Source organism: Callorhinchus milii, unplaced genomic scaffold (genome assembly GCF_018977255.1).
Source record: "Callorhinchus milii isolate IMCB2004 unplaced genomic scaffold, IMCB_Cmil_1.0 Scaffold6, whole genome shotgun sequence".
Classification (NCBI taxonomy): domain Eukaryota; kingdom Metazoa; phylum Chordata; class Chondrichthyes; order Chimaeriformes; family Callorhinchidae; genus Callorhinchus; species Callorhinchus milii.
The window spans coordinates 22278234-22290356 of NW_024704747.1; the positions used below are offsets into that span (position 1 = coordinate 22278234).

Genomic DNA, 12123 nt, shown 5'->3' on the forward strand with positions numbered 1-12123 from the left:
TCAGATCTTGACCCGCACTGAACTGGACATATTCCTTTCTGCAACTACTCTCGCCAGCTTTGCACTTTCCACTTCCAGTGACAGAAAACACGAGAGCCAAGTGAATTTAACAGATTTATAAAAGGCAAACAATTACTTTGAACCCTGTGTAATGCGGTTTCCGATTGTACTCCGATACACAAATGCTGCAGGCATGAAGAACTCAGAAGAGATATTAAATATAAAATGGGGTTAACATTACAGCATAACAAAACAGCATTAATCACAATAACAGACATCAGAGGATCATAAAACCAGATTCAACATATTTACAATCGCATCTCCCCTTACTGAAGAACCACTGAATCGCAATTCATTATTTCACTTCTTTTNAAAAAAAGAGCTCTGTAGTGTAAATCTTACAAATGTCAGCAGACGATTTGTAGTAAGAGTTAAACTGGCCTGTTAGCTGCTTGTAGCTGTCAGTGCAGGCTGTACTTCAGAACTCGCCCAGAAATTTCAACATAAATAACCTTTAAAATTGCTTCAGAATCTGCATTTTCCATTGTGCAATACATACAATGCGGAAATTTTTGTCTTACTTTAAAAAGCACTAGCAGATATCCCGTACACACATCAGCACCCCGATCATTATAAGGTGATCCCACAACCAGCAGCAAACTGCTGTGTTCTTTGTTTTACAATGCAAAGTCACAAGGTATTAATTAATGCTATCACAATGGCACAACTCGCTTCTTCAGTAATGTTTCAACTTTTTTTTAAAAAAAGCCCACTTCTGTCTCGCAGAATGCTCAGCCTATACACAACATATGTTCTGCACACCTAGGCGTTTAGCTAAGGTCCAGCTCATATATGTGGCCACACTGCAAAAATCTGCCTGACACTTTTTACTCTTTTAAATAGAACCCTTAACTCTTTTCCTGCCTGGAGTTTTTCGAAGGGGCTTCGCGCCTGGAGGTTTTGAAAGGAGAAATGTCCGGGTTTAATTTGCGGTATTTCTTAACCCGATTCCGTAATAAGAAATCCAAGTCCCGCAAATGGGGCTCCTTCTGGTACCCTCAGCGCTGTGACTCATGGGACTGCCGTTCTGATACAGTCTACTACCATGGGGCTGAGGGACTGCTCAATAAGGAATCCTTGTTAAGATAAAAACACAAATAAGACCTTCCTCCCACCACCATAATCACCCCACCCCCCCACCCCCACCCCATCCTTTTTTAAAAAGCGGTTTTAGAAGAAAGACTGACGTTAACTTTTGCTTGTTTTACATTTCACAAGTATTATCAGCCAGTCGTAGCGTCAGGAAAATGGACAGACAAAGAATGTATAATGTAGGCATGCAGTAAGAAACTGTCCCAGACTGGTGCAAGCCGGAGTGGTTAAGAAACCGTGACCTCCAGGAGACGATTATTTTTCCGCTTACACGCAGGCAGGTTGCCATTCCTCTGTGCCCCCTGAATAAACTTCACACAGACTTTATCCTGATTGAACTGCACCAGAAACCTGAAAAACAAAACACCCACATTTTCATTGCCAAACATCGACAGACGTCATGGTGTAACCCACATGTGTATACCCGCCCATTAGAAAATTTGTTCAAATGGATAAAATCCAATATCAACTTTCGACTGTGCCCTAAACCACCTTCTCTCTCCACTCCCCCTCCCCCAGTTCGGGCTCCTACTCAGCTACGTGAAGCACTTTGAGATGTTCTTCTGATATGAATGGTGCTATATGAATGCAAATTTATTGTTGAAATACTAAACAAGTATAATAATAATCCTCATATTTGTTATAGCGCTTTTCACGTCTTCTAGACGTCTCAAAGTGCTTCACAGAATATACTGTAAAGTGAATTGACTGTATATTTTGTGGGCGAAACGCGGCAGCCAATTGTGTACAGCAGTGTCCCACAAACAGTCGTGGACTGAGTAAACAAATAATGGTTTTTTTCTTGAGGTATTATTATCAGATGTGTGGAGTAAGAAAATTCGCCCAAGGTGTCACCCTGCCGGAAATCGAATCCAGGTCTCTCGCTTGAGAGGCGAGTGCTCTAACCACTGAGCTGCAGGACTCCACGATATATTAATCATTCAACAACAGTCACAACCCTCCGTAACACAAATCTTTAGTATTGGAACATAGTCCCTTTAATCACCAGCCAATACTAGGACAGCCTAGGAGAGGGACAGCCTCTAATGTGATTGACAGCTTCAGGAGTGAGAAAACAAGCAACGCCCCTTGATGAAGTGCACGCGGAATCCGTGTTATAGTTTGTTTAATAGTGAAACTTCCTCCCCACCCCCGGCACGAGCTCCCCCTGCCCCCAGTTCGGCAACCACTGCTCATGAAATTACAAATGGGATCCTTACAACAACAGCAACAACAAAATTACATTTGTATAGCACCAGCAAAGTAAATCTTTACCAATGGAATCAAAGGAATAAGATGAACTGCCTATGAGACTGGCACTGTGCCACAAAGCAGCCAGGGGTGGTACAGCAAGTTGGCTTTGCTGGCAGGGGAGCCCCAGAGGCAAAGGCTCAGGTGTTAGAAACCGCAACGAAGGGACTTGTGTTCCCTTAAGTGCTTAAGGAAATGGTCAGCACTTGCTTCACATTCGGTTCCTCAAAATTGTTTTTCTTATTGTTGCGATCGCTTTTACCAAGTTGACATCTGAACATTCCCTTTTTTCATTTAGGTACCAAAGGGTAAATAAATCACGGCTCCATTGAACTGGATATCAAGAAAAAAAAAGGTTTTAAATGCTTTTTTGGAAAGCAATGGACTGTACAAATGGCCAACTGATGGTTAAAGTGATAAGATGGTACGAATTGTGGAACTAGGTTTGCTCCAGCAGTCAGTGCAGAGAGCGGCACTGTTTCTTAGATCGTGCCAACACCTTCAAACAGACCCATCAAGCTTTAAAGAAAGCAGCCTGTGAAACACACTGGCTTCTCAGCCTGGTTTCACATGCCACGTCCTCAAGGCTTACATTAAACCATCGCCCACCAGCCCAGCCACAAAAGGCTCATGGACAATAGAAAATAATAGAATACATTCTACGACTAAAATACATTTGATGACTAAAACGTTGTTCTGCTCACTCGGAAATCTTTCAAATAGATTTTTGAATACATTTTTAAAAGAAAATTGGCGTGTATTTTAAAGGGCATTGGGAATAATCTCCTTCTGGAGCCTGGGGACGTGGAACTGGAGTGATAGGGGTGAGAATCTCCACCTTGGTTCACATTCACTTTGTTTTATTAGCATTTCCAAGTGCCCAGAGTTTGGCAAAAGCTCACGTTTTCTCTTCGTTTTCAAGCCGTGTTTTATGCAGGTTCTTTGAAGAACTAGGGAGGAAACCCCAACTTTGAAATTGGAAAACAATTTACGTTCATACCACACCTTTCATAGTGGGAGGAGATCAGAAAGCACTTAAGAGCAATTTGAACGATTTGTCAAATTCTGGACACTCCAAAATAGAGTGAAACTATACCTACATGGAGCTTCCCAGTTGTTTCCCCATCTCTTGACATACAGGGATTCATATCCACCAAGGGCGCAGGAAGTGACAAGATTGTTGTGGGTTGAAGGATTGGTGTTCAAACGTCAGACAATACTGGACGGGAAGTATCAGTTATCTTGCTCTTTTGCCCAACGTTTAAGTTACATTTCACTCAAGCGCAGAGGATATACTTCAGTCACTGTGAGCAGGAGCTCTGCTCTTGACAAGTATCCATGGTAACATTCCTCTTGTAAACTCACAGACTGTAATGACAGCTGAAAAGCCATATAAACACAGCAGCTTTCTGAGAATTAAAAATGGCAGTCATTAGAAACGGGCAGTTCAACATTCACTCCTTTGCAGAAACTTAAAACCAACATACACTGGACTTACTCATCGTTTATCTCGACTTTTATTTTCTGTTTGGTGACAAAGTGAATCATGCGGTAAAGCTTGGTTATAATTTCAATTAACCGGTTGCTGTTGAACAGAAAATCACCCTTAGCAGCAGCTGCAGAGCCCTGTGAGAAAAAGAAAGCTGGGATTAGTGCTCCTGTAACTGACACAACAGAGGATTCACTTTTACAGAAGAGGAAGTTTTTTCTTTACACAGAGGGCAATCAACGACTGGACCAAATTGCCAGGAAAGGTGATAGAGGCCAGGACACGGGACTATTTTGAAAAGCATCTTGATTGTTATGATTTAAGGTGGGTGTTCTGGAAGGATGAGATCACATGGGCCTTCTTCACCCAGACCAATTTTTGTGATCGTGGAACATAACCTCCAGATTATTTGCCTGTGGATAAAAAAAATGATTGACCTGAAACTGATTTCTGAGGGTATGCACCTTTACAGTGTATGTGGTGGCCTGGGTTTTTCGAGGGCTATTGCAATTTTTCTTCAACACTGGGACTGAAAGCCATGTCTCTCTGTTTGCTGGAAATGGATCTACCCAGAGTCTCAGCCCAAGTTCCCAGCAGCATGAACGAGTTTGGGACGTCCTCCCGACGTGAAAAGCGCTTTACAAATGTAGTTCTGTTGTTGTTGTAAAGAGCTTGTTGCAAATTAAGAAATTTTGACCCCAGAGTCTTACCGAGCGACTGGTGAATGAAAAATACAGAATCACCCCAGTGCTGAAAGAGGTGAATCAGCAAGTTTCAGTGGCTCAGTACCTTTTCCTGTCAACAGAAGGAGCTGTAGCATTGTCATTGTTCACTGGGAGCTTCCACATGGTGATGGGGCAACACAAGACTGAGCAACGTGACAGCCAAGTCTGTGAAGTGCACGTTTCAAAGGGACACGTCTCAGACTCACAGCCTCTATTTTTCGAACCGTAAATTTGCAATCGCACGATTTTCACAAAGTTACAGGAACGCGAGTTGTTCGCTACGGCAGAATTTGGGGAAGTAGTGTTTGATATTGACTACCTGGAACTAGAATAGCGAAGATAGAATTGGGTTTACATATCAAGTAGGCTGATTTTCAATCCTGTGGAGCATAAAATGAACATTCTCAGCAGGCAGAAGAGATATACAGGGTGACCAAAAAGTCCTGATACCAGTTATTTTAATAATAACTAATAATTATCATAATTTCTTTAGAGACTTATTAAGACATTTTAATGGTATAATGCAATTTTGGTCACCCTATACTTGTCCTCTTTCAACAGTCCTCTTTTTTTCTTGACTTGTCCTGTGGGTCTCAGCCCCGCACACAGGTTCCCAGTAAAAAATATTAAGACTTTTAAATCCTTTTTTTGTATTTCAAAAAGTTTTAAACCATAAATCTAGCAGTAGTAAATCAGGAAATGGCAAATATACCTATTTGGAGGGCTTTGGAGGAGGGCCTGAGTGATTATTATTTTCTCTTACAGTCTTATTAAACCCACTTCAATAATAAATTCACATTCAACAAACAATAGTGTTATTCGGCTGGTTGCTCTGTGTGTGGAACAATACTCAATGTCTTATCTGTGGAGCACTCACCTCTTTAAGGTGCACAGCAAAGAGTCCATCTATCTGCTTGCTGACAGACACACTGGTGATGTCGGTCACAGGAATGGTGGATTTGATCTGCCCTGACTTCTGATCCGCGATGATGAAATTGCTTTTGGTCAACAGAAAGATCCTGGGAGCTCCCTGTAAACAGGCAAGAGGAATAGTCAATACAGAAAGGCTGGAATGGATTTGAGCTGTAGTCATTAATGAGGATGCTTTTGATTTAACTCCCTCTCCTGGATATCCAGTGCACTGCACAACTAAAGCTCCTACAGATCAAACTGACAACCATTTATAGTCGCCAAGTCCAGGAATGACACTATATTTAACAAGGAACTGGTTGCTTTTCCCCAAGGATCTGATGTGAACATAAGCTGGAGTCTGGTCCACTGGAAGCAGAAGTGACCATGGAACTCCAGAGCATGCTTCACAACCACATTCATATGCATCTTTCAGTGTGTATCGAATAGATTACAATAACCTCATTCTATCCAACAGCTTCTAAATGAAACAAGAAAATACTTTAGTGCTTCCCCCCTCTACACATACACTCCATATTTTACCCCATTTTTCACTGCTCTCCTGTGCGTAGTAACTCATATTGGCGTATGATTCATCTTAGTCTCAACAGCCTCTAGCACCACAAGTGATCGTTCTTCTTCTGTCAGACAATCAAGGTGGTGAGAAGATTACTTCATCATGCATGGGAAAAGCATAACAGTCAACCTGATCTTATCCTGATCTGATCAAGCAGGTCACTAGATGGATTCTCCAGCTTGAGTTTTTTTCCTTTCCCCTTTGCCTCAGATTCCCTGAGGCAGGTTGTAACATCCCGGCAGAGAGCAGCCAACAACACAACACAAACTGGGGATCAACCCTGGGCCCTTCCGGGTCTGAATGTCTCAGTACCACATCAGGTAATGGATTTACCCACTGAGGCACAATACTACATTGTTTTGAAATGCCAGAACATTAACACCACAACAAAACCCTGTGATAAAAAAGATTTACTCTGACCTTGCCATTGGCTCGATTGATCTTGTTCACAATATCTGCTAGAACAACCTTGTCTTCCACAGCAATGTTCAGCTTCTGATATTTGGGGTTTTTACTGATTTCCAGATAATCCCCTTGGAAAGGCTGAGAAACACTGAAATGGGAGAATAGACAGGTGAAAATGCAGAGAATTAGCCCATTGTTCCACTGACCCTCCAGATACCTATATCAGACCATTATTCTCAATAAATTGAAGTGAAATTTCATATACTTCAGCAACAATGATGGATCTTGTCTCTGGAGTAAGGAGACAGCGAAGATAATACAAATATTTGCATTCATATAGTGTCTCATCACATCATCATACATTTCAAAGCACTTCACAGAGTTTTACTGGAACTGTATTTTGTAGGCGAACATGGCAGCCATTTTCCAAATAGCCAGCAAGTGAATGATTCATTTTATTTGGGGAATTGTTAGCTAGGACAAGCTCCCTTCTCTTTTTGTGGAGTCCTGTAGCTCAGTGGTTAGAGCACTCGCTTTGCAAGCGAAAAACCTGAGTTCAATTCCAGGCAGAGGGCGAAACCTTGGGCAAGTTTCCTTACTCCACACAGAGCCTAATAATAATCCCTCCAAAATAACAAAAACAATAATAAATTGGTCATTTTCAATCTACGACTGTTTGTGGGACATTGCTGTGCGCAATTGGCTGCTGGTTCGCCCACAAATATACAGTCAATTCACATTACAGTGTGTTCTGTGAAGCGCTTTGGGACGTCCTCCCGACGTGAAAAGCGCAATATCAAATGCAAGGATTATTATTATTATTATTATATTGCCATGGCATCTTTAACATTCACCTAATCAGGCAGACAAGATCTTGGTTTAAGGTCTCATCTGATGCACCTCCAGCAATGCAGTGCTCCCTCAGCACTGCTACACTGCACTGGAGTGTCAGGCTAGATCATGAGCTCAAAGTCCTGACAGCTCTGATAAAACACGTCACACTGTAACAATAATATTTAACAATCTGATGGAGTTTAATGCTTAAAGAGATTTATTCCCCCTTTAGTTTATTTCCTTGAACTGAAAATAAGAGTTGATATTACCACACAGCTCCATTGTAAACCACAATGAATGGAACATTAAAAAAGCATTATAATCTGTCGCCATCTGATAGCAATATGGACAAGGCTTGAGATTTTCAAGTTTTGTTCAACGTCCTTCTAGTCAGTGTCGCATTCGTTCCTTGCACTGTTTTAAGACTATGCTAAGAATGTCTAGCAGGTTTTAAGTGACACTAAAGTGGACATCAGTTATGTTTTCCAGCATTTAGAAAGACTTTCACCCTGATAGCCTTCCATTGCACGCCCCAAACTAATTGCATTGCAATGTATGATTATTGGGAATGTACGTACAATGGTGATTTATCAGACTGCCAATAGCAATCCCATAGCAAAATCAGACATTCCTTTTCCTCCATGTACTGGCCTGCATTTTGGTAAAACAACAAGGTCCCTTATTGTGGTCTAGATACTTAATCCATTGAATATATGTGGGTCAGCAAAGGCCCATGAAATTCATGTGCATGCTCTAAATTTTGCAGTTAAAGCAAGTTAATGATTACCTTTTTAAGACTTCTGTGTGCAGACCGATCATTAACATACAATAAAGGAGATCTAAAGGATTTCATTAGACTGACAATGGAATACCATCAGTTCAACATGTAGGTGCAATGCATTGAAGTATATGGTCATTAATCAGCAGTAAGATATAAATGTCTCTTTCCTGGGTTTTAAAGTCTCACGCCTGTCACTTCAAAGATGCATTTATCACTGTCCCTACAATGGCTGACAGTAGTTTACCTGTTTGGGTACAAAGCCTTCTTATCCTTGAACAGCTCACTTGCCTCCAGCTTTTCTTCAAAGATAGCTTTCCTTTGATCTGTGAACTGATCCCTGTACTTCTTGCACTGAGAACAGAGCAGAACAATCAACTAACACATTGCTTCTTAAACATTTTGCCTTTAGTTTCCTCCCCAACAAACTGTAAAGTGCTAAGTGGTTCCAGAAACCCCAGTAGCCTACCTAAGTGCCTACCCCTCATGTGTGACCCCAGATAGTAAGTTTTGGCCAAGTGTGTTGTGGAACCAAGCTCAATTCTCTTCTCACTTAATCCTACATAGGCACACTTATGGATTCCTGTAGCTCAGTGGTTAGAGCACTCGCCTTGCAAGCGAGACACCTGGGTTCAATTCCAGGCAGGGCGAAACCTTGGGCAAATTTCCTTACTCAACACGTCTAATAATAATCCCTCCAAAACAAAACAATAATAAATTGGTCATTTTCAATCCACGACTGTTTGTGGGACACTGCTGTGCGCAATTGGCTGCCACGTTTCGCCCACAAATATATGTCAATTCACTTTACAGTCTATTCTTTGAGACGTCGAGAAGACATGAAAACGCAATATCAAATGCAAGGATTATTATTATTATTACTTTCTAGCAGGGATCTCTGGACTTCGATAAGGAGCTAGATACCCTGAGGAATTGTATTTATTCCCTGGTCCTGTGCTACATCTTATTGAAACATTTTTACTACTTCTGTGGCTGTGTTCACCTAAACTCTGCATGGACCAGAGATCTCACAAGAGAGTGTCCACATTTGTAGGGCTCAATTGGTCCCTTGGCAGGGACTTCACAAACTTAGCCACCAGAGGAGCGTAGTCGCTTCTGTTAAACAACTCTTGAGCTGAGAGTCAAACATCACGCAGCTTTTATGTTTGCCCAGTTTGTCACATGAGCTCCAAACATGCTGTGTCAATTCATCCCTAACAAACAGCCCTTTAAAGCAAAGTTTCCTGCAGATCTTTCAGCACACGTCATTCACCCTGGTAAAGATCAGTCACACTGTTTGCTGCATCAACTACACACAAACACTGTTGAGCAAGCCAAGAATGGAGACCATGAAGGTTGTATGACGTATAAATCAATTCACATCTCCAGTTCTTTCCATAATTAAACGCTCCATTTTGCTAGCTCCTCACAATAGCATAATTCCATAAATACCTTAAATTGTTTACAGAGGTGAATTTTTATTGCATTAAATGGATTGCCAATTCTCTTAGCACTAAAGGGAGATCCACTCTGGCTGGTTATTATAGTCAGCAGATGTCCCATGGAACTCAATCCAAAGCCATAGCAGAGTAAGGAGGAGCACATACAATAATAAAGCAACTCATGATATTTGACTATCAGTGAAACGTTTTCTTTCAAAATCAAGGTGCAATGGCTGACCTTGGAAACACCTTATAAATGGCTGGCCCTGATATGTTCCAGGACCTGTTAGCGGTCAAAAGTTTATATTTTGATTTGCAACTTGAAGAAACAACTAGGTTCTGGTCCAATTCATACATAAAGATGGAATAATGGACAAAATTACCCTCCACAAATGGAAAATCCTCTTTAGTTCTGAGTGCGTGGAATCAAGGAACAGGTATGATCGTGCCGGCCAGCTCCGCTCAGTTGGGGACATGGAAGGCAACTTATTCTTCAACTCCAGAAGATACTTTTGTATCTAGAGTAAATAAGAAAAGTGTATGTTATGTGCCAAAATCTTCCTGGATATTGGTATTCAGAATACTGCAGTACCTTTTACATCGAATTACATCGAATGATACAGCATGGAAACAGGCCATTCGGCCCAAATAGAATTTGCCAGTGACTGTACTCTACATGAGCTCGCAACCCTCCAATTCACCTCTCCTGTACAGTACCCCACTAACCCCTTCTATCATAAACTTCTTGTTTATTCTAACTGCAGTAAATTAGTGTTAATATTTTTGAGCTTCAAGATTAAAAATTACTCATGAAATGTCAACATTTTGTTATTCAACGGAATTTTAACTCACAAGATTGGTTCGAATGAAGAAAAGCCCTTTAGCACATTTGACCTCATCCCACTCAACATCCTCCCATCAAGCTATACATTAAACGAGTCCAGCATCCTTACCTCACCAGCAGTCCTAATAACAAGCCATTCCTTTCAGGTACGGTAACCACCCTTCATCATAATAAGGAAACAAATGAAGCTAAAGCTTTATCATCAAAAATTTCTGTTGACTTACAATTCTTTGAACGGTAAATTCATATATCTTCCGGCCTGCGTTTGCACGGAAGAACTTCCTATACTCCCGACGCACCTGTAGGTGAGCAAGTGGACATGTTTAAGGCAGGTTACTTCAATTGCCTTGTTGGAAATGATTCCAGCCTGGACTTTAGGAGGAAAATCTGCAGTCACAATTTAATTTCAGAAATAACATTAGATGCAAATTTATTTTGTACTATAGATTGGAAAAGTTTATCCAAGAGCACAAGAATAAAACCTAAAACCATAAATATAATCTGCCAACATAATTTTTGTACACAATAAACACATCATCTGCAAGCAGAAAAGTTAGGAATGGATTAGAAATCAAAAGCAGGTCAGTAGCATGAGGTTATTAATGTTCTACAAACAGGCTTTTCTGCCATTTACAAAACAGATATTGTTTTAGAACATAGGATTTTTTTATATCTTTCAAAAACACCTGGATATAACCCTTACATTCTGTAAAATAAAATGATTTCAGGATAAAACAAAACACCTGGTTCAAAATATTATCCTTTCTCTAATCCTTAACACAGGCATACTTCAGGAAATACTCAATCAAGAAAATGTATTTTGTTGGACGACCATAAAGGTTGGGCAGTACTGCTGTAAGGCTGCCCCAGTCCTTTACCGCAACAAATTATGTGAATACACACAAATGCTTATCAAAGAACAGAGCAGAAAGCAGCAGTCCCCTGAAGGATTGGTCTGACGTGAGTTTGAATACACTCCAATGTGAAGGCAGCTTGATTTTAGAAGATCTGAGAAAAAGGAACGTAAGAGCAACAAGCCAGTGGGACTGACTAATTTCCAGTGATCAATCAGGCTCCACACCAACTCCCCTCACACAAGCTGTGGTTGTCTAATCTGAATTGATCTCTCAGATTAATGCATCTAATTTGGATGCTTACAATTACATTCCATAGAAAGAAGAATTAACCACCATTAATTGTGGAATATTCATGGCTAGTCACCAAATCGAAATAGTGGATGCAGACAGAGCCTTTCAACTTGTTAGTGCTGGCAATTGGGTTTGTTAAAACATTCGTAAAGGGACATTATTTCATAGAATTCCAATGCATATTCGATAAGAAGGATCCAAATAGCAGGAGGTTTATTAAGCAGGCAGTATTCTTTGCATTGGCCTGAATGAACTACTAAGAATGTTTAATCATCATAAATCATATCCACATATCAACCCTGCTCACATGCTTTAGAATTTCAGCAGAACAATGGTGGAACAATTTTGAGTAAAATCAAAACAACATTAAAGGCCAAGATAAGGTTGCACCTAAACATAATTGTACAGAGAGTCATGGAAGCTAGGGATCAGTAATATTGGCTACCAACTAAAATGTTGCTGCTAAAGCATTTATTATCCCTGGAGCCTGTTGAGGATAAGGTTGCATTTAGATGTTCACTGATTCATTAAGCATTAAACTGGCTGAACTCAGGAAGTGTAGGGGGTTC

The 12123-nt window shown here is 40.7% G+C and overlaps 1 protein-coding gene across 6 annotated transcripts in view; it reads right to left on the reverse strand.

Annotated features, from left to right (window-relative positions):
- Positions 1-1199: 1199 nt before the first annotated feature.
- The window catches only part of myo1b (myosin IB), a 112575-nt gene continuing 101651 nt past the window's right edge, over positions 1200-12123 (reverse strand). For 5 of the 6 annotated variants that reach the window (XM_007890169.2, XM_007890167.2, XM_007890165.2 and 2 more), the window contains 7 exons: positions 10631-10705; positions 9946-10080; positions 8368-8474; positions 6524-6656; positions 5495-5647; positions 3902-4029; positions 1206-1503 (listed from right to left, as the gene is read on the reverse strand). In XM_007890169.2, the coding sequence (XP_007888360.1) occupies positions 1380-1503; positions 3902-4029; positions 5495-5647; positions 6524-6656; positions 8368-8474; positions 9946-10080; positions 10631-10705 (855 nt within the window). In that variant the 3' untranslated portion in view covers positions 1206-1379. Of the gene's footprint in view, positions 1504-3901; positions 4030-5494; positions 5648-6523; positions 6657-8367; positions 8475-9945; positions 10081-10630; positions 10706-12123 lie in introns of all 6 variants that reach the window. The other variant, XM_007890164.2, reaches the window with a different exon arrangement.